Here is a 20,513-nt window from a genome sequence, read left to right as displayed (position 1 = left end):
AGCCTGGGGCCTGCTTCAGATTCTGTGTCTCCCTCTCCCTCTGCCCCTTCCACTCTCATGCTATTTTTCTGTCTCTCAAAAATAAACAAACATTAAAAATTAGAAAAAAAACCTTGTATTACTTAGCAAGGTGAGGCCATAACAAAACATTATCAAATGGAATGAAAGATGTGCTTGGTTTAATTGTTTTTACATTCTCTGTCAATACTATATTTTTAGTTCCTTAAAGAACAAAGTCAGTCAAGTATAAAATATGAATTCAGGATGCCACTATTTTATAAGACTATCTATGAAAATTACACACAATTGCTCCTACACCTGCCTCCTATTGATTAGAGGATACTATACAGAAGAGCTGGTCTAGCAAAACTTGCTCTAACAGTCAAAATCCTCCGTAGTAAGGAGGAAATCCTGCTGAGGACAGTATTTTCCACAGGCAAGAATTACCAGCCTTAAGCCAAAGGCCACATCATTATCAGTGGCCGGAGATGCTACTCCGTACACACTGTGCTTTTGAATATTGTTCTTATTTCTACATCAGTTAATCCTCAGTTGTGTGGAAGGTGATCCTAAGAGATGATCAAGAAACCACTGTTACTTACATTTGAAAAGCAATTTGGGGGACACCAGATCATTTCACAATTACATTTTATAAGGCATCATATAATGAGTCCACACTTCCTTTACAGGCACAAAATCCTACCTCTAAGAGAAAGTCTGGATGCTCTTATCTGCATTCTGTGCACCTGTCCTATGTTGGTTAGCCATGTCATCAGCTTAATCCTCCCTCTTTGGGCTACTGAGGAAAGCTATGTGCCGTTTCTGCTAAAAACTCCAACCATCTAGCTTCAGCTACCTGCTTGATTAGGTTTCAGGCCCACACAACTGCCACTGAGAACTCTCATAGCTCTCTCAGATCTCCACAGGCACGCACCTTTCCCACACATGACCCTAAGTCCTGCATCACGTAAGATGAAGTCTTAAAGAGTGCCTGAAAATCCTGGTGTTTCCACCGCAAATTTCTTTGTATCTTCAGCCATGTAATTCTCCATTCCGTCTTGACTCAAGAGAGTAAGCAGGTAAATTAACAAAGGAGAATGTGTGTGTGTGAGAGAGAGAGAGAGAGAGGAGACTCTTAGGGGGCAGGGGGGGGGGGGGGGGAGACAGAGGGAGAGGGCCAGAGAAAAAAGAGAGTGTGCCATCCACAGAGAGCCAGAACAAAGAAAAACCAAAGTCTCTTTATTTAATTTTTTTTTTTTTTTTTTTTTTTAGGAGAGAGAGAGAGAGACAGCGTGAGCAGGGGAGGGTCAGAGAGAGAGGGAGTCACAGACTGAAACAGGCTCCAGGCTCCGAGCTGGCAGTCAGCACAGAGCCCGACGCGGGGCTCGAACCCACGAACCGCGAGATCATGACCTAAGCGAAAGTCGGACGCTTAACCGACTAAGCCACCCAGGCACCCCAACCAAAGTCTCTTTAAAAGGTCAAGGAGTCTTTGTTTACTCACAGAAGTTTCTGACACCTTGTGGAGACCGTGCAATGTGCCGGGCTGCCCTAGGAACTAAAGGAATACAGGTGACAAAACCAAGTCTCTAATTTGCTGCAGTGGGGGGTGGAGGGAGACAGGGCTTCCCAACAACTAATCCGTATGAAACTGGAAGTCACAGAGGAGTGTCTACAGGGCCAGGTCAGGACTGTGTGGGGAAGGTGTTGGGGGCAAGGCTATGATGCTCAGGAACACGTATGCAAAGAACAAAAGTCCAGTATCAGAAGTCTAAAAAGAAGGAATATAAATTAAATGGCTCCTAGGATGCTGGGGTAAAGGATCCCCAGGTAGGTGCTCTATCGGAAGGCAGAGAGAAAGCACATGGAAGGCAAGAGGGGGGGCAACAAGACGGACAGAGGTAAGAGCGAATAAGCTACTTTCTCCTGGAATTGGAGATTGTGGTTTTCTGTATAACTGGAGCTCATCCCTTCAAACACTAATTTATTTTGACTTTATTCTAAACTATTTTTAGTTTGGAAATCTTTCTAGAAGGCACCACATGTGTTCCTGCATTGTTTAGCAGAGTACGTCAAAGCAAAACATGCCAAACCTGATTTAATCTGTTCTGGATGAAGAATCATCATTATAATCCATTTTCTGTAGTTTGATGTGGTGCACTGACATTCTCCGAGCCCACTTATGTGTAAAACTCTGTTATTTTACTCTATACCAACTAGAGCCCGCAACTGTGCTTCCAGAATTCTCCAGGTCTGCCTCCAGGAGGCAGCTGTCCTTTCTCAGAGCTTCCCTTTGTGGGTCCTCAGTGGCACTGAGAACACTGCTGTGGCCTATGTCACCCAGCTGTGTGAGGTGAGGTTCTGAAGGGCGGACCCCTGGGCCCCCAGCCCAGCCCCACAGTATGTGGAAGAGCCTCTCAGAGGCCCCTCTGCTTCCTGCCAGGGCTCCGGCTTCATTCCACATGGGGGATTGAGAATTCTGATATATGCATAAGGGGAGTAATACTATACTAAAACTATCTCTAATAACATAGACTCTTCATGCCACGTATTTAAAAAGCAATAAAATACAGGTATCCCCACTTTTTGAAAGTTCACACTACGCCACCTCACTTTCATGAAAGACCTACATTAGCACATCTTTTCACTAACTGAAAGAAATCCAAAGATGATTTTCACCTTTATGAAAAAGGCAAAAAGCAAAAACAGCATTCAGCATTTTGTTGTGCAGGGAGCCTTTACAGAAACAGAACGCACCCCAGCAGTGAGAGTGGCACCCGCAGGCTCCTTCCCCAGAACTACATACACTCCGCAGCTCCGATTCAGGCCGCCACAGCTCTGAACTGTGTCTGTGAGCATCTGGGCTTTATCTCTATTTATTTTGTGCATCTGTTAGCAAGATGTGTCTTAAGGTATCAAAAATGGCTAAGAGAGGTTATTTTGGGAGGGGTTGGAAACATTCAATGGTTTTTCATATAAATTAATGGTAATTAATTAATTAATTGCTTCTTCGCTTTATGCCATTTCAGCTTATGGAGTGTTTCATAAGAATGCTCGACTTTCGGATAACGGGGGAAACCTATAAATCCTGTCCCTCACAGCCTTTTGTTTTCCAAGTACAAGGTCCATACCCATCCCACTCCCACATGGTCTTGAACTCTTGATAAGCTTTGATATTTTTGATGCAGAAGCTACAGAAACAATATTTCTTTTTCATCCATTCAATAAATGCTACATGCCAAGCTCTCTAATAGGAAACCATGCAGGTATAAAAAGATGAATGAACAGCGCTGACCTCCAAGAACTTAGAACTTGTAGTTCAAACAACCTGGGTACAAGATAATTCTAACCAAGGGTGGAATGTGTTGAGGCCCCAGGACAGCAGTTCCTCAGGCTGCACACGGAGGGCTGCTTCTACAGCCAAACTGGAGGGAGGAGGAGACAAGGAGGCCCATGGGGGAGACTTCACTGGGAAATGGGAGGGCTTCAAAGAAAGGAGGGGAATCTGTCACAATGCAGGGTGAGCACAGGCAGAATGGATGTTAAGAAAAAAGGCACAGAAGGCAGAAGGTATAAAAGCCTGGTGTATTTATATGGTACTCAAAGGAACAGAGAGAGAAAATGCTGCAAAGGTAGGTGAGAATCACATCACAGAAGGCCCAAAATGCCAGGCCAAAAAGTTGGGCCTTGAAGCTGTAAGCTATCGGGAGTCAAGGAGATTTTTCGAAGCTCGCTGCACCTAACACACAGACTTAATCTTGTTAAAAGGATGAAGCCTATTTCTCCCCTTTAATGGAAAAGGAATTCAAAAAGTGAATTATTAATCATCTCATCCCTGTTAATTATCTATTAAAACCAACCTTGCTAATGAAACAGTACTATGGAACTAACTACAGTGCTTCTATTTGTCTTGATCTCAGGCTACAGGAAATACATGCAGGTGGAAAAGGAGTCAGCTAGTCTAAAACAAAGGGCAGCGCAGATACACAAATCAAATTCAATCTTTTGACAAAAAAGAAACAGAAAGGGTAACATCTATTCCAGTTCACAAGCTCATACAAAATAGGGGAAAAAATCTTAATTTTCCACTGGCCACTTTTATTTATTTATTTTTATTTTTTTTAAATTTTTTAATGTTTATTTATTTTTGAGAGAGAGAGAGAGAGAGAGAGAGCATGAGTGGAGGAGGGACAAAGAGAGAGGGAGACACAGAATCCAAAGCAGGCTCCAGGCTCTGAGCTGTCAGCACTGGGCTCAAAGCCACAAACTGTGAGATCATGACCTGAGCCGAAGTCGGAGGCTTAACCGACTGAGCCACCCAGGCTCCCCATCCACTGGCGACTTTTGTTTAAGTGAAATTTTCTAGAATCTTAATAATAGTCACCTTCCCAACTCAAAAAAGGATGCTATTTTTTCATCTAGCTCTGATATGACTTTCTTTGTCCCCATCCAAATAAATATACCTGCCCTTGAGACTCACCTACAAGATAGATAATTTCAGCATGATATTCCATATGTATTGCCTCTGTTTTCCATGTTCATCTTATCTCCCCAGTCAGATTAGTTGTTATCTGGGATGGGAAAGGACCATGCCATATATTCATTCTGCATCCTGAATATGGCCAAACCCTGTGCAATATATGGTACTCATAAATATATGGGAACTAATTAGCCCAATTAATTTCTATAATATATATATATACCTAAAGGCTCAATTCTGTGTTATTCACATTGGTTCTTATGTGAAATACAAGGAAATAATTAAAAATTCAAAGCTAGAAGAGCTCTTCAAAAGAAGGATCTGAACCAGTTCTTAAAAAGCATCAACATTATTAGTTACTAGAGAGATGCAAATCAAAACCACACTGAGATACCACTACATACCCACTAAAATGGTTATAGTAAGAAAGGCAGACAATAACGAGTATTGGTGAGGATGCAGAGAAACTGGAACCCTCACACATCGCTAGTAGGAATAGAAGATGCATAGCCACTTGGGAAAACAGCTTGGCAATTCCTCGCAGTGTTAAACATAGAGTTACCATAAGAAACACCAATTCTTCTCCTAGGTATACGTCAAAGAGAATTGAAAACATATGATTACACAAATATTCACAGCAGCATTATTCATAATAGGCCAAAAGTGGAAACAACCCAAATGTCCATCAACTTTTGAACAAATAAACAAAATGTGGTATATTCAGACAATGAAATATTATTCAGCCATAAAAAGAAATGAAGTACTGATACATACTATGATATACATGGACTTTTAAAACATTAAGTGAAAGAAGTTAGACACAAAAGGCAACATATTGTGGTATTCCATTTATATGAAATGCCCACAGTAAGCAAATCCATAGAGACAGAAAGGAGACTAGCAGTTGCCAGGGGCTGGGAGAAGGAAGGAATGTAGTGACTGCTAATGGTCATGGGTTTGTTTTTAAGGTGAGAAAAGGTTCTGGAATTAGACAGTGGCGATAATATAGGGAATATACTAAAACCCACCGAAATGTACAATTGAAAAGGGTCAATTTTATGGTATGTGAATTATATCTCAATTGAAAACAACAGTTAGAGCCTGATGAGAAACCTAAAGGCCAGAGAAGCTAAGTTTCTTGTCTAAAAACATAAAGCTGATTAAATGCCATCACTGGAAAAAAAAAGGGAGGGAGAAACTTGATGGCTGAGTCAGTAGAGCACGTGACTCTTGATTTCGGGGTTGTTGAGTTCAAGCCCCATGTTGGACACAGAGCTTACCAAATAAATAAATAAATAAATAAATAAATAAATAAATAAATAAATAAATAAACATGGCATCAGCAGAACCAGATTCAGTCTCCCAATTCCCAATGCAGTATTCTAGGTCCATGTTGCACTGTTCTAAAGTATCAGGACAAGCGGTGTAGACTTGAACAAGTAATTTAATGGCTCACACCCCATCAGAAGAGAAAGATGAATGAAATGATCTCTTCAGTTCCTTCCAGTTTTAAAGTCTTCTCTTTGTGAGCATTTCTTTTCTGCTAAGATGAGAGCAGGGGAGCTCAACCAGGTACGACATTTTTCATTGTCACAGCTGCACAGAGAACACTATTAGCACCTAGTGGGTAGACTGTGTCTGCAAGGCACAGGACGACCCCACAATAAAGAATTACCTAGACCTAAATGTCAACAGGGATACTGGGACACTGGTGATAAAACTTGGCATAGCGTATGATCAACTTCATTTTTAAGCTTTTCCAGGAAGTTCTGTCCTAAAGTTTAATGACTTCAAGCAGCAATTCTGAAGTTAGAGTGACTGAAAGGCCATCGCCAAGTACAGATAGGAAATAGACACTTTTACTTCTCGTAATAGTTAGGTTTCATAGAGTCAAACATTCAAATGCCACAGTAGTCAGGTAGTCAACATAAAGGAATAAAATCAACAGGCACCTAATAACCATTTAGAACTATTATTACCTTCTTTCCACAAAAAGAAAAAAGAAAAGAAAAAACTTTCATTGGCTTCAATTCTTCACAAAACATAAATAACCCTCTCAATATAATCTTGCGGTTTCCGATTTTGATTAACATACATGCCAAGAAATACTTCCTACTATAGGAAAAATAACGGCACAAGCTCAGTAACAAATGGCTCAGAGTTGGGAAGACAGCAAGAATGGTAGGGGGCCTGAAGACCCCAAGGGCACATGCCCCATGGAAGGGGCCACCACTAATCAACTTTGATAGATCCGTGTCATGATACAGTGAGGTACTGGGGTGAAGAAATCTTCAGATGTCTCAAGAAGAGTAGGAATGCTAGATTGTGTATATGTAAGAAAGACATCGCCCAACATTTCAACTCTTTGGCTCAAAACTATTTTAAAACACTGTGTTAACTCAAAAAAGAAGGGGTTCTAGCCTCTGCAACTAGACTGTGACCTCTAGCCTATCCTAAGCCTAATACACAATGTCAGTTTCAGGTCTTCCTACAGATGTGTTCCATCTGAGTTCCTGAACTCAGACTCAGTTGTCTAACTATATCATTGTCTAACAATAACAATAATCTTTTTCCTTAATGGAATCTTAATAGCTTATTTAGAGTTGAAGATTCACAAAAGACCAGAGAATCACTGTAAACTTAAATATAAATGAAATCTATACTATTATTAATGGCTGCTTTATCAGTAAGCTCCAACAACTTTACAAGTGGGGATACTGAGATCCAGGGAAGTTAAAAGACCTGCTAAGCCACCTTGCCACTTAGGACACCAGAACCATTATTTGAACCCAGGTCTTTCCACTCCTCAAATCTGCATTCTTACCACTTATCATCTTGCTTGTACCACACAAATTGCTTTACGAACTGTACTCATGAGGTTCCCTCAGTAAATTACATGTAAAGAATCTGATCTTAGAAAGAGGGACGGCTGGCAATTAGCAAAGTGCAAAGATTAGAATTATTAAACTGGGCAGAATGAGGTGTATAAGTGTACTCCCGCTCCCATGGACCCTCCCGCCTTCCTGTGCATGGTGACCACATCCACTTCTTACACACAGAGGAGATGTGCACCCTCACAGGCCCTCCTTCCTCCCCTATAGCCACCAACAGCCCAGCCTTTGGCCTCCCGCTTTCTACCCACTCTTGCCTTGAACTCCCACCGTAGGCTGCAATATGCTGATATATTCTTTCCACCCAAAAAAAACACATTATTTACAGGGGAGAAAAAGGGGAATGATCAGCCCATGGAGAAAATATCTCCCAAGAACCAAGAATTGCAAGCAGAAAGAATGAGAGGACAGACACACTTGCATTTGTCCCAGTAGATCTCATATTGCCCAGTAGGTCCCAAGAAATTAAATATCTCTGTCCTTGACCCCATCCCGGCCAACTTTTCCTTCTCCCACGTCAGTCCATTACCTTCCCATACCATCCTGCTCGCTCCAGCTCAACAACATCAAGTCAGCTCTACTCAATCACACAAAGCAAGAGAACTGCATTTGAGGTAAATCATACATTTGGTTTCAGGACATTCAGTGAAACATTCAACTGTATCTTCAGAGCACTGTCTATTCCAATTTCTCTTTAACCTCTGACTCCTTCTTCTGGGACATGGCCATTAGGAAAATGGATCGCACAAATCTAGTGTCTGGACTGTCTCGATTCTACAAGGCAAGTTATTTGAAATTTCTGAGCTTCAGTTTCCTATTCTACTAGACGGAGTGAAGAGGGTGGGGGATGAATATGAATGGCTACTATGCCAAGTTACTTTGAGGAATACAGATTAACGAACATAAAGCCTTGAGTACTTCCTGCACATGGTATGAATGGTAGGTGTTGTTCTTGTTACTATTAAAATTACTATGAAATTATTAGCTTTCCATTCCAACCCATATTCCTTGTAGCTTTTATCTGTCTCTGCAGAAGCAAAGCCATTGCTTTTGCAGGCAGAGGACACTATGGCTACAATTACCTGCTCAACAGCTGAGTGGGGGTCCCCAGAACTGCTCTTTAGCAGACTTGCTCCTTCCCCTTTCTTTAGCTTGAGCTTACACATGGTTATCCTAGCCTGTTTCTGAGTGTCCAGGACCCAGGTCCTCAGTGGCCTCCAAGCAGGGGCTTTTCTTGTAGGTAATATGGGATAAAAGTACTGGACACAAACTCTTATGACAGGGAGGGGTTCAAATCTGGATTCACTGAACCAAATGATCCTAGGCATATTATTTAATCACCCTGTACCTCAATATTCTCAGCTGAAAAATGGGTATAATAAACAGTTTGTAGGAACATTATAAAGAGTAAAAACCTGGAGGAAAAATCCTACCACATTCTGGGCACAGGTAAACACTAACTTGTTCACCTGACACCTGACCTTCCAGTGCTCCAAAGCTCAGCAAAGTGGACAGGCATATCCGAGAGTCCACCTAACCAGTGCCTTTCTCCCATTCTGTGTCTATCAATGTCTCCCACAAAGCCCCCTAATCTCTTTTACCAACACCCACCTGCCCATCAGCCACAAGAGAAGCTCCCCACAAACATTTCACAGAATCAAGATTCAGTGTTCAGTTTCACAGTCATGATAATCACTGTCTTCACTAACTTTTATTAAACAAAGATCCTGGCCCTTCTCCCCTACCCTCCCCCTAGATTTGGGGTGAGATGCTTGCAGAGAATATTATCTATCCAGCAATTCAACTTGGTGTCTTATATTTCTTTTCCCTTTTACTCACAGACTCAAAATACTCTCCGTTCAGTTATGCAAGTCTGGAAGAGTCGAAGACAGGGCTAGCAAATATGTGGCATAAGCCCTGGTCCTCCCTCTTCTGGTGCCAGATCAGATGTCAACAATCAGTCACATTGTTTTCTAGCTGATCCCTGACAAAGCTCCAAGACCCCTCTCCCAGCTCTCCAGGCAGCCACCATCCATCAGTCAAAGCTGTCATTTGAGATGAGATCTACTTGCTAAGTATAGGAAGCCTTAAATCAAACCAAGACTCTAAATTCATGCCGTAGGTATAGCAAAGAATAGTGACCAACTATACAACAGTAAGTAAGCACTTTGTGTTTTGTTTTGTTTTTTTAACATTTATTTATTTTTGAGACAGAGAGAGACAGAGCATGAGCTGGGGAGGGGCAGAGAGAGAGAGAGACACAGAATCTGAAACAGGGCTCCAGGCTCTGAGCTAGCTGTCAGCACAGAGCCCGATGCAGGGCTCGAACCCACGAACCGTGAGATCATGACCTGAGCCGAAGTCAGACACTTAACCGACTGAGCCACACAGGTGCCCCAGTAAGCACTTTGTAGGCAATGAATAAATATGGTCTAGTGACTCATGCACAACCTGCTGTGTACCTATAAATGTTCAAAAATTACAGAAGAATTCCAATAGAGTGATTTGTTGGGGAAATGACCTCAAATTATATCTCTTTTATACTAAATTTACTAAAAACTCTAAAATTATGGGAATGCAAACTGGTGCATCCACTCTGGAAAACAGTATGGAGGTTCCTCAAAAAATTAAAAATAGAACTACCCCACGACCCAGCAATTGCACTACTAGGATGCAGACGTGCTGTTTCAAAGGGGTACATGCACCCTGATGTTTATAGCAATGCTACTGACAACAGCCAAAATATGGAAAGAGCCCGACTGTCTACTGACTAATGAATGGATAAAGAAGATGTGGTATATAATCAATGGAATATTCCTCGATGGTTAAAAGTGAAATCTTGCTATTTGCAACAATGTGCATGGAACTAGAGTGTGTATCCTAATAAGTCCATCAGAGAAAGACAAATATGCCTTCACTCATATGTGGAATTTAAGATACAAAACAGATGAACATAAAGGAAGGGAAGAAAAATACTATAAAAACAGGGAGGGAGTCAAACTGTAATAGACTCTTAAATACAGAGAACGAATAGAGGGCTGCTGGTGGGGTGTTAGGTGGGGGCATGGGCTAAATGGTGATGGGCATTAAGGAGGGCACTTGTTGGGATGAGCACTGGGTGTTATATGTAAGTGATGAATCACTAAATTCTATTCCTGAAGTCATTATTATGCTATATGTTAACTCACTTGGGTGTAAATTAAAAATAATAATAATAAAAAAAATAATAATAAAAAATTAAAATTAAAATTGAGTAAGTAAGTAAATAAATACTCTGTAATTATACCAGCATACATCCTTGGCTTAGAAAGTACTATGTAGTGTACATTATTTTTCAATGATTAAAGATCCAAGGTTATAATTTTAAAAATTATTTTATTTTATTAATTTAAAAAAATTTAAGCCCCTGCCTTAACCAGGAAACTATACTGACTTCCAATGACAGATAATCCTAGGATGGGGCAGAAGTAGGTGCTTGGCTTGAATATTAGATAATTCCAGAATTAAATAAATCAGCAAATATTCAATCCAAATACTTGTTTTGACTAGTTAGTAGTTTATTTATCATAAAAGGTCAGCACGACCCAAAACTTCTGTCACCTGGGAACCCAGCCTGATGGAGTAGCCAGTTCCCATTCAAGGAACTCTCGTAATGAATTTAATTACTAAAGCAGAGAACCAGTAAGCTTCAAATCACATGGGAATGCCATGAATGAAGAAGACCATACTCCTACTCCTTGTGTAACTCCAAAAGGAAAACAAACTCAAAAAAAGCTCAAAAGCTACATTGGTTGTGTTGCTTTATGGGTTTTTTTTGTTTGTTTGTTCTGCTTTGTTTTGTTTTTAAATATAGGATTGGTATGCAGTAATATCTGCTGACTTTACATATATTTGTATTCACCAAATACCACTGAACTGACCTGTTAAGCAAGTCACTAAACTGGGCCTCTCTTCTCAGCCCTCCCCTCCCAAAGTCACTCAAAGATGACAAAAAGCCAATTCTAGGTCTGAGCCCTCGCTGGTAGGATATGGAACCACATCCTGAAGTACCTAAACCCCTCTGCCCTCAGGCCCAGCCAACATTGCATTTCCGGCTTCAGGAGCTCTGAAGCAATGCTGGCAGAGAGCCCACAAAGGTCCCACAGGGAGAGACACACCCTAAAATACACCACGCCCTGCCCTTCCGCTTTCAGGGGTCAGTTCCAGGAAGCCCCCTTTGGGGTTGTTCCAGGTACTAACCCCGTCCGAAAGTGCTCAGTCCCTTCAGCAAGGAATAAACTGTCCATGGCAACAAAGGGAACCGGATCCAGCTCTAGCTTGCAGGGGCTGCACCAGCCTCAAAGTAGCTGCGTTTGTTGGCAGGAGCACCTCTAGCTGCCAGCATCTAGTGGAGCTTCAAGTGCTACAGCAAAGCTGTCAGGAGCCCAAAAGGTGCTTTTCCTAGGTCGATTTATTTTTGAGACTCTGGAAAAATTAATCAAATATAAAAAGAAATAACAACACTCATTTTAGTTACCATAGTTCCTGAGCAATTAGTCCGTGCTGGCAGATAAACTCAGATAAGCCTACTTTCGAGAGAGGACAGAAGGGAAGCCAAGGGAAGCCGCACCGCCTCACACAACATTGCTGGGTTACAGCCGCCCAGAGGCTTCCAATCCCCAAGCGCCACCTCCCACAGCCGCCCCAACCAGCTCCATGCCAGGCCATGGTGAGTGCTGGGCACTGCGGGTCGAAACAATCACTCAACAGAAAGATCCCATGGCATGTTTTTAAACTATCCCTAGAAAGACGACCCAAAAAAGACAACTGTATATAATCAGAAGTGGAAAATTTCCCTCAAGTATTAATAAGGATTTGCCATTTCATAGGGGAAAAGAAGCTGTTTTCACTAAATTTCTAATTTAGAAACCTAAGACCCTTTTTCTTTTTTCACATAAACACCATAACAAAAGCTAGTCACAGGAAAATAATGTACATACGAATGTAAATTAAGACACAATAACGTATGTTTCTAACTCACTCTGCAGAGCAACCTTTAAAACAGCTCCTACTGAAAATTCGCTGAAACCGGAAAGGGTCTCTTTTTGAGTTTAGAGTTTAGAGGGTGACTTTTTAAAAAATGGGCATTTAGCAATTAAAGCAATAATTTATTGGTCCCATTTTAAAATCTGCATTTCAAAATACAGTATTTTAAACTTTCATATATAATGATCCATAAGTTATGCTAATTTTTATTTTGGAAAAAGTGAAACATTCACTAAGAATCTAGACTTTTTCTATTCTATCACCCATTTCTACTATACTGGGGGCAAAAACATGATTCATTTCAGATCTTTTTATAAATTAAACATGAAAAACATCTTAAGAAGGAATATTTTTTAATTTGGTATCTCACACTGCTTCTTATGGAACTGCCTTTTTTTCCCACTACAATCGTTTTCCTTTCCTGTTATTTTTAAAAAAAATTTTTTAATTGTTCGTTTATTTTTGAGAGAGAGAGACAGAGAGACAGAGCATGAGCAGCGAAGAGGCAGAGAGAGAGGGAGACACAGAATCTGAAGCAGGATCCAGGCTCTGGGCTGTCAGCACGGGGGGGGGGGGGGGGGGGGGGGGGGGGGGGGAGGCTCTAATCCACAGACCTAAGATCTGTGGATCATGACCTGAGCTGAAGTCAGACGCTTAACTGACTGAGGCACCCAGGCGCCCCTTTCCTCATCTGATTTTGACCAAAAAACTGAAAAACACAGAAAAACAAGACTCAAATATTATTAAATTCCCACAATATGGAAGCCACCTTAAATTTCTTGTCATAAATATCTGTCAAAATTTCATTTTCTCAAATAAATAGAAACATTGTCTGAAAATATTCCAATACAAATGGATAAAAAGCTCCTAATTTCATAAGAGTCCATGCCCTTGTAGGAGCACATGTACCCCAATGTTCATAGCAGCACTCTCCACAATAGCTAAAACATGGAAAGAGCCTAAGTGTCCATCAACAGATGAATGGATCAAGAAGACGTGGTTTATCTATACCATGGAATACTCCATGGCAATGAGAAACAATGAAATCTGGCCATGTGTAGCGACATGGATGGACCTTGAGGGTGTTATGCTGAGCGAAATAAGTCAGGCAGAGAAGGACAAATANATGGTGGGGGAAAGGGGGAGAGGCAAACCATGAGAGACTCTTGAATGCTGACAAAAACTGAGGACTGATGGATGGGGGGGGGAGGGGGATGGGCATGGAGGAGGGCACTTGTGGGGATGAGCACTGAGTGTTATGTGGAAACTAATTTGACAATAAACTATTTGTAAAAATATATAATAAATAAATAAATAAATAAATAAATAAATAAAAATAAAATGTGAAGAAAAAAAAAGAGTCCATGCCCTTGATTATATTTCTATTTCCAAGTTTAGAATATTATTGTAGAATGGGAAAATATCAAATTTGGGAAACAGTAAAATAAACTAGAAAAACTGAGATCAGGTCTTCAGCTAGGATGTTGACAAACCTCCCTTTCTAGCAACAGACCTTACACATGACTACAATTCCATATAACTCCACACCCAGGTGCTAACATTAAGATTCAAGAAATTCACCTAGTCTTTCCAATTAAAGGGGGAAAATATCATTAATTAGTCTTTGTGTTTCAACACTCATATTCCATACTGTTATAGGTAAAATTGTGCTCCCTGAAAGATGCTGAAATCCTAACCCCCCGTACCTATGAATGTGACTTTATTTGAAAACAGGACCTTTGCAGATGACCAATGAAGATAAAGTCATTAGGGTAGGTTCTATTCAATGTGAACATGTCCTTATAAAAAGGAGAAATTTGGACACCACGACAAACACACACACAAGGAGACCATGTGAACATGAAGGCAGATAGCAAAATGATACATCTACAAGCCAAAGAATGTCACGGATTGTCAGCAAACCTCAGAAGCTAGGAGGGAGGCATGTGACAGTTTCCCTCACAGCCCTAAGACGGAGGCACCCTTGCCCATACCCTGATCTAGCTTCCAGAACTGGGAGACAAATTTTTGTCTAAGCCCTCGGTTTTGATGCTTTGTTAACGGCAGCCCTTAGGAAATTAACAACGCACTTACCTTCCCAACCTGACCTTCCCTTATAATCACATCCTAGTCCTTGCTCCCCCAACTTATTCCGGCTTCTCCTGGTCATTTCTCATCTCCTCCCACCTCCCTCAGCTCACTCCACAGCCTCACTCCCAATGCTCTTTGGCACTGTTTCTCAGCAAGGGTACCCCTGGCATTCTGCATGGGCAGTTCTTATGGGGGACTGTCCTGCCCCCTGTAGGATGTCAAGCATCCCTGGTACTCTCATTGAGAATTGCTCTGGAAACGTCGGACCCACTGCCAGCTACAGTTCAACTCAGGATCCCACCATCTACAATGTATGATCTTATCAGGGCATTGAACTTCAGCTTCTTCATCTGTAAAACAGGAATAAAAATACTACCTTGCCCTGTGATTCTGAAGATTCAATGAGCTAAAGAAGCTAACAAACCCAGGCTTACCCTCACTAGCCTCTTCTGGCTTAGAATCACTTAGGAATTCCTACTGCCCAGTGTTAGGCTGTTCCACATGGTCATATCCTGACTTTAACTGCCTTGGAACTCCTTTCTGGGGCCTCCTCACAGTAAAGCTCGGTGGAGCTGCAACTGCTTCACTACTTACTGAATGCTTAGAAGTTGTAAGTCCTGCAAACCAATAGAGTATGCCTTCTACAGTTGCAAAGATCAAAACAACTTTGAGCATAGCTTCTGTGTGTTCCTCCCACCCCTCTCACCCCTACTTGAAACTACAGAGGCAGCCCTGGGCAAAGCCCTGTATTTTCCAACTTTGCTTCTAATTTCTTTATATCTTTTGCCCCCAGTGATGGTCCCTCTCCAGCATGCAAGGATATACTGTTCATTTCACTCTGCTTCATGGAAACACTGCCCAGGCCCGCATCAGTCCTTCATTCTCCTCATTTAAATGGTTTGCATCCCAAGGCTCTGAGGCTGTAGAGTAAGCACTGATTTGTGCCCTAAGGCCAGAGTTTAAGTATGTTCTTCTGACCTCACATACACCTATCACCTAATAGCACCTAACACAGAGCCTGATACTTAGTAGGTTTTCAATGATTGTTTGATGAATTCAAGGGTCAATGGATGCATCAATGAATGCATTGCTGACTGACACAGGAATGAATACATTCAGGAGTCAGAAGACCTGCTTTCTGTTTAACCCTCAGATCTGCACTGAGTGACACAAATGACCTCAGGATAAGCCACTTAATTTCCAAGCCCAAATTTCCTTCTCTATGATTTTAGGTGGTTGGACTTCACTAGAAAATCCCTTTAGGTTTTCTTCCAGCTCTAACAGCCGACCCCAGAAACTTTAACGAAGATTGAAAGATTTTATTTCTTATTTTTAGAGATATTTTAGTTAAGCAGAGGGGTAAGGTTTTTCTAAAATTACATACCAGGGGTCCCTTCCAGCCAGAGAGCCCCTTGTTACCTGGGGACAAAAGACGCGGGACAGCATGCACGCTGCAGATACTGAAGACATCTCTGAGGTGCTGAGCACTACAGAGTTTGTCATCACCGGCTTCCTGCAGGAACTTAAAGTCCACTCTGTCCTCAAAAGAGGTCCATGGGGACATGTGCTGCCCGCCTTCTTCTACCCAAAGCTCTTCCCTTTCCAGCCTGAACAAGGTGGGCCCTGCACTCTCTCCCTAGCTCCAAATCTAACTCAGTTCCTATCCCTGCCATCTGCCTAAGGCTCCCACATGCATATTTTATGATTTCTGGCACATTTCCTCCTTATCTGACATTCTGCAATGCATCCCTCAGCCCTTATATTATTTCTATCTCTGATAATGTGTTCTGAAGGAAGCAAGTGTCCTTGGGCTGTACTTTATTACTGGTGGTTTCAGCTTCACTATCTTATCTCCTCACCCAGTCGCCACCTAAATTCTGGGAGGACAGAGACTACATCCTCTGTTCTCTTCCAATTCCCCACAAGACCAAGGATAGAGCCAGGCAAGCAGCAGACCCTTGGAAAATACTTGCGGAATGAAAAAAAAAAATAATGAATGAATGAAATAATTGACTGATTTCAGTATTTTTAAATTAATAAGTCATATCAATGTATTTCCTGAATAAAGTCACCAAGACTTCCCCCACCCCCTTTCAGGGACACAACCGGAATAAAGTAAATTTTAAAATGGCAATTCTAGAATATACTATTTTCTTAGGACTAATTAAATGTCCTTCACGACAATATGAATGACAGCAACATGCAAATCAGCTGCATACGAAATCTGATTTTTACGCATCCATGGCATACTAATGTGGCATCTCTTTTATTTCCTAGTAAAAGCAGATTTTACCTGGAGCCGGAGAGGATAAAAGGGCAGCCACCGCTTGGTGTTAATTATTCCAAATACCACTATGTGTTGAAGCTGGAGAATTCAGAGAAGTTGGACCAAGGTATGAGAATAGTCTCTAAGCAGACTGTTTAAATCTATTGCTGACGGAGGCAGAGTACCTTTTTGGAAATAACAGGAACCCACTTAGCAAAGTCAACTTCTAGTTACATTCCTTCCTTATGGTTTCATAAACTTCGGCTAGAACTAAACCAACTTGGAAATCAAATTATTTGTTCTCTCGTGCACTTGCTAGTCACAGTTGGCTACCAAATAAACAGGGCCAATGGTCAACATAACACTGCCAGAAGAAGAACATTATGGCTATGCCATCAAAGCTTTAATATAGCTGAATGCCATAAGCCCTATTAGCTTCCCCAGACCAACAGTTAGCCTAAACAACCTCATTATCTCTTAGAAATCATTATTCTTGCATATAAGCATAAACTTATCATCACCAAAAGTATCACTATTACATAATTACAAAAAAAACCTGTGAAAACATTAAAAAAAAAATTAAAAAAAAAAACCTGTGTATTAACATAGGAGATAATATTATAATTGGAGCTACTCGGTGACGGAGGATCATCTGAGACCGAAAAAAGTTAGGTCCATTAAGATAGAGAATTACTGTTTATGGGCTCTATATATAACAGATTATGTCTTCTAGCTCAAATCAAACCATGTCAGAACACATACTACTAGGCAGAGCAGTGAGGGGACCTGAGTACATCACAGTACAAAACCAAAGTACAAAACCAAAGGAAAAGAATAAACTCACTTCGGGGTGGGGGAGAGGGGAAAATGGGTGATGGGCATTGAGGAGGGCACTTGTTGGAATGGGCACTTGGGTGTTGCATGTAAGTGATGAGCCACGGACATCTACCCCAAAACTCAAGAGCACACTTTACATACTGTATGTTAGTCAATTTGACAATAATTATATTAAAAATAAAATTATATTATATTAAAAATATATTTTAATATATAAATATAAAATATATTTTAATATTTTAATATATATATTAAAAATAAAAAAGGGGAAAAAAATAAATTCACTTTGCAGCTAACGTGTATAAATTTAAAGTAAAAGACACTGTTACAAGGATTTATCCACATTTACCCAACTGATGAAGTCAAAGCCATTTAAAGCTAGAATGTAATTCTGAGTGACTCATCACAATCCTTCATTCTAACTCAGGCAGAGATGGAGCACCTTATCCAAGCTTACACCCACCAGCCAGATTCGGCATTAAAACTAAGGTCTCATAAATCCAGCTTCATGGGCAAAACACATAACAGTAACTTTAAAATTAAAAAAGGACACAGCAGGCCAGCAATAAATGTTAATGGATTTGAGGAAATAGAGATGCAAAATTCCAGAGCTATCTTGTATATTACCTGCTGATAGGATAAGCCAAGTAACTGCCTGAAGTTTTGACTTTGACTTGTCCAGACTAACCTAGGCATCTTAATAGTATAGATTAGCCCTTCCATAATCATTAAAATGCTATCAGAACAATTATTGAGCATGTAAGTTGGTGTGAAATCAAAAAGTTTATAGCATTCTTCTTTAGTGCATTTGGAAAAAAAAAAAAAATCTATCCACAAAACAATGTGTTTCCATACACATGAAGTTGTAGTTCGGTAGACAAATCTGTAAAAGAGGAATGACTAAGCAACCACAAATAACTAAAAATACTAAAACTATCAGAAATATGGGGTCCACCACGTGCCTGCATACAAAGATAAGTTGGGAGTTTCCCATCTATTCCAAATGAAAAGAGGTCTTTTTTTTGTACTAGTGTCGCTTTCTTTTTAAATAAAAAGTCTCCATGATTTATAAGGATTTACAAACACTATTTTATTCCATCCTCCATCCCACCTGCTTCAGAAACAAATTTTGGGACAATCTCGTTGCTGGGCAGGCAACTGACCAAATTTTAAGCAATCAATATTGCAGTTTTGATGTATTTGATTATATATTTCACCAAGGAACCTCTTAAATCTACAGCTTAACTCCTACTAAGGAAACCAAGTTTTAATAATCATGTAAAACATACTGCTACATGTCTTGCTCTATAGGCTCTATCAAGTATGCATTTTTCCTTACAGTCTGACATTTGGCTATTTTTCTCTTCTTCTTAAAAAATTCTTCCTAAGAAAATAAAAAAGCCAGAATATCGACCAAACACAGCTTAAAATAATTAGAGAAACCACACTTTATACATTCTCAAGATGAAACTGACCACTGCACTACAAGGGGAAAGAAAACAAGCACACACATTTACATAAAGAAAAAATTCAGAGCATCCCAGGCAAAAAAAAAAAAAAAAAAAAGGACAAAACAAACAAAATCCTGGCACAACAGGACAAACCTAGTTTACAGTTCTCTTTGCGCAGGTTTAAACTAGTGTACTGGGTGGAAAGGGAGGGTGAAAAGCAATTACTACTTAAACTTGTTTCATTCAGGAACTAGGTTAGCAAACCAAGTAGCTTAAATAAAAGCTGGTTATACAAAATAGAACCAGGCTGTATGTCCCACGTCGGGAAGAACCAACACCAAGGGAGGCGGGACCCCGGAGCTCTCAGACTACCCCTTCCTCAAATTCCCAAATCACACTACCGGAGCTGGGGGCTTCCTGCAGACTCCATTTTCCAAGCTGTGCTGTCTCTCTCTCTCTCCGGCCGGGATGAGTGGGCCCGTGGGTGAGCTGGGGTCCCCCATCCACCTTTGCCTCCGCCCTTTTCATTGTTGTGCAAGTGTGATGGATCACCTGCCCGGCGCGGGCTCCCCAGTCCGGACGCGCAGCGCACCCAGACGCGCAGGGGCAAGCGCTGCGCGCCTCCCGCAGGGCCCGCGCTCTGCGCGCTGGAGCCCCCCAGACCCGACCCTGGCCCGCTGCCAGTCCCCGCAGTGCTCACCGCCACGAAACCCGAGGAAGAGGCGATGAACACGCGGATCACCATCCTCTCGCACTCCGGGACGGACCGTCTGCCCCCGCGGTGTTGGGGCTAGCGGGGACGCGGAGGCAAAACCCGGCTAAGAGCTGCCGCCGCCGCCGCTGGGCAGAGCGCAAGGGTCGGGGAAGATCGCGGGGACCTGACTCCCTCCCGCCGGTCCGCAGATAAAAGCCCAGAGCCTCCCGGCCGCTGGCCGAGGGGGGAGGGGAGGAGGAGGAGGGCGCAGGCTGCGGGGCGTGATGGGAGTTGTAGTTTCGGTCTCTCCCTGGAGTGCCTGGTGGACTGAGCTCATTGCAGCCCCTCCTTGCTGCGTGACAATAGCGCACACGCGCAGGTGGCTCGAGACGAGCCCGAGGCTGGGGCGAGGCTCTGACGAGGGGTGGCGAGGATCCTGGCGAGACGGGGGGAAAGAAAACTAGACAAAAGGGCTTGGTTCAGAGCCCAAGCTTAGGCTCTGTGTTGTGGTTTAGTGATTTGGAGCATCCCCACGCAGAACCGCCGGACAGACTGGCTCGAGCAGGGAGACCCACGATCTTAGGGCGGCGGGCGCGCGGGGCAAGCCCGGACAACCTGCGGCGGGCGGGGCGGGCTTTCAGGAGGTGACCGCGGTAGGGGCGGCGGGGCTGGGCGCTCCTCTGTTTTCCCCGCGGCTCCGGCGATTGCAGAAAGGTGATTCTTTTGGTTAAATGAGACGTTTTCTTTTTCTGTAGGCGCTGCAAATTAGAAGCCTGAT

At 42.0% G+C, this 20,513-nt stretch overlaps 1 protein-coding gene across 1 annotated transcript in view; it reads right to left on the bottom strand.

Moving 5' to 3' along the window:
* The window catches only part of SH3BGRL2 (SH3 domain binding glutamate rich protein like 2), a 62,213-nt gene extending 42,151 nt beyond the window's left edge, over positions 1–20,062 (bottom strand). Inside the window, exon 1 of the mRNA XM_039216420.1 lies at positions 19,742–20,062. Coding sequence (XP_039072351.1) covers positions 19,742–19,786 — 45 coding nt within the window. The 5' untranslated portion in view covers positions 19,787–20,062. The remainder of the gene's footprint in view (positions 1–19,741) is intronic.
* Positions 20,063–20,513: the final 451 nt, after the last annotated feature.

Source organism: Hyaena hyaena, unplaced genomic scaffold (genome assembly GCF_003009895.1).
Source record: "Hyaena hyaena isolate Hyena2069 unplaced genomic scaffold, ASM300989v1 scaffold_633, whole genome shotgun sequence".
Taxonomy (NCBI): Eukaryota; Metazoa; Chordata; class Mammalia; order Carnivora; family Hyaenidae; genus Hyaena; species Hyaena hyaena.
The sequence above is the reverse complement of the archived record's forward strand: the minus strand, read 5'-3'. Positions and strand labels throughout refer to the sequence as shown.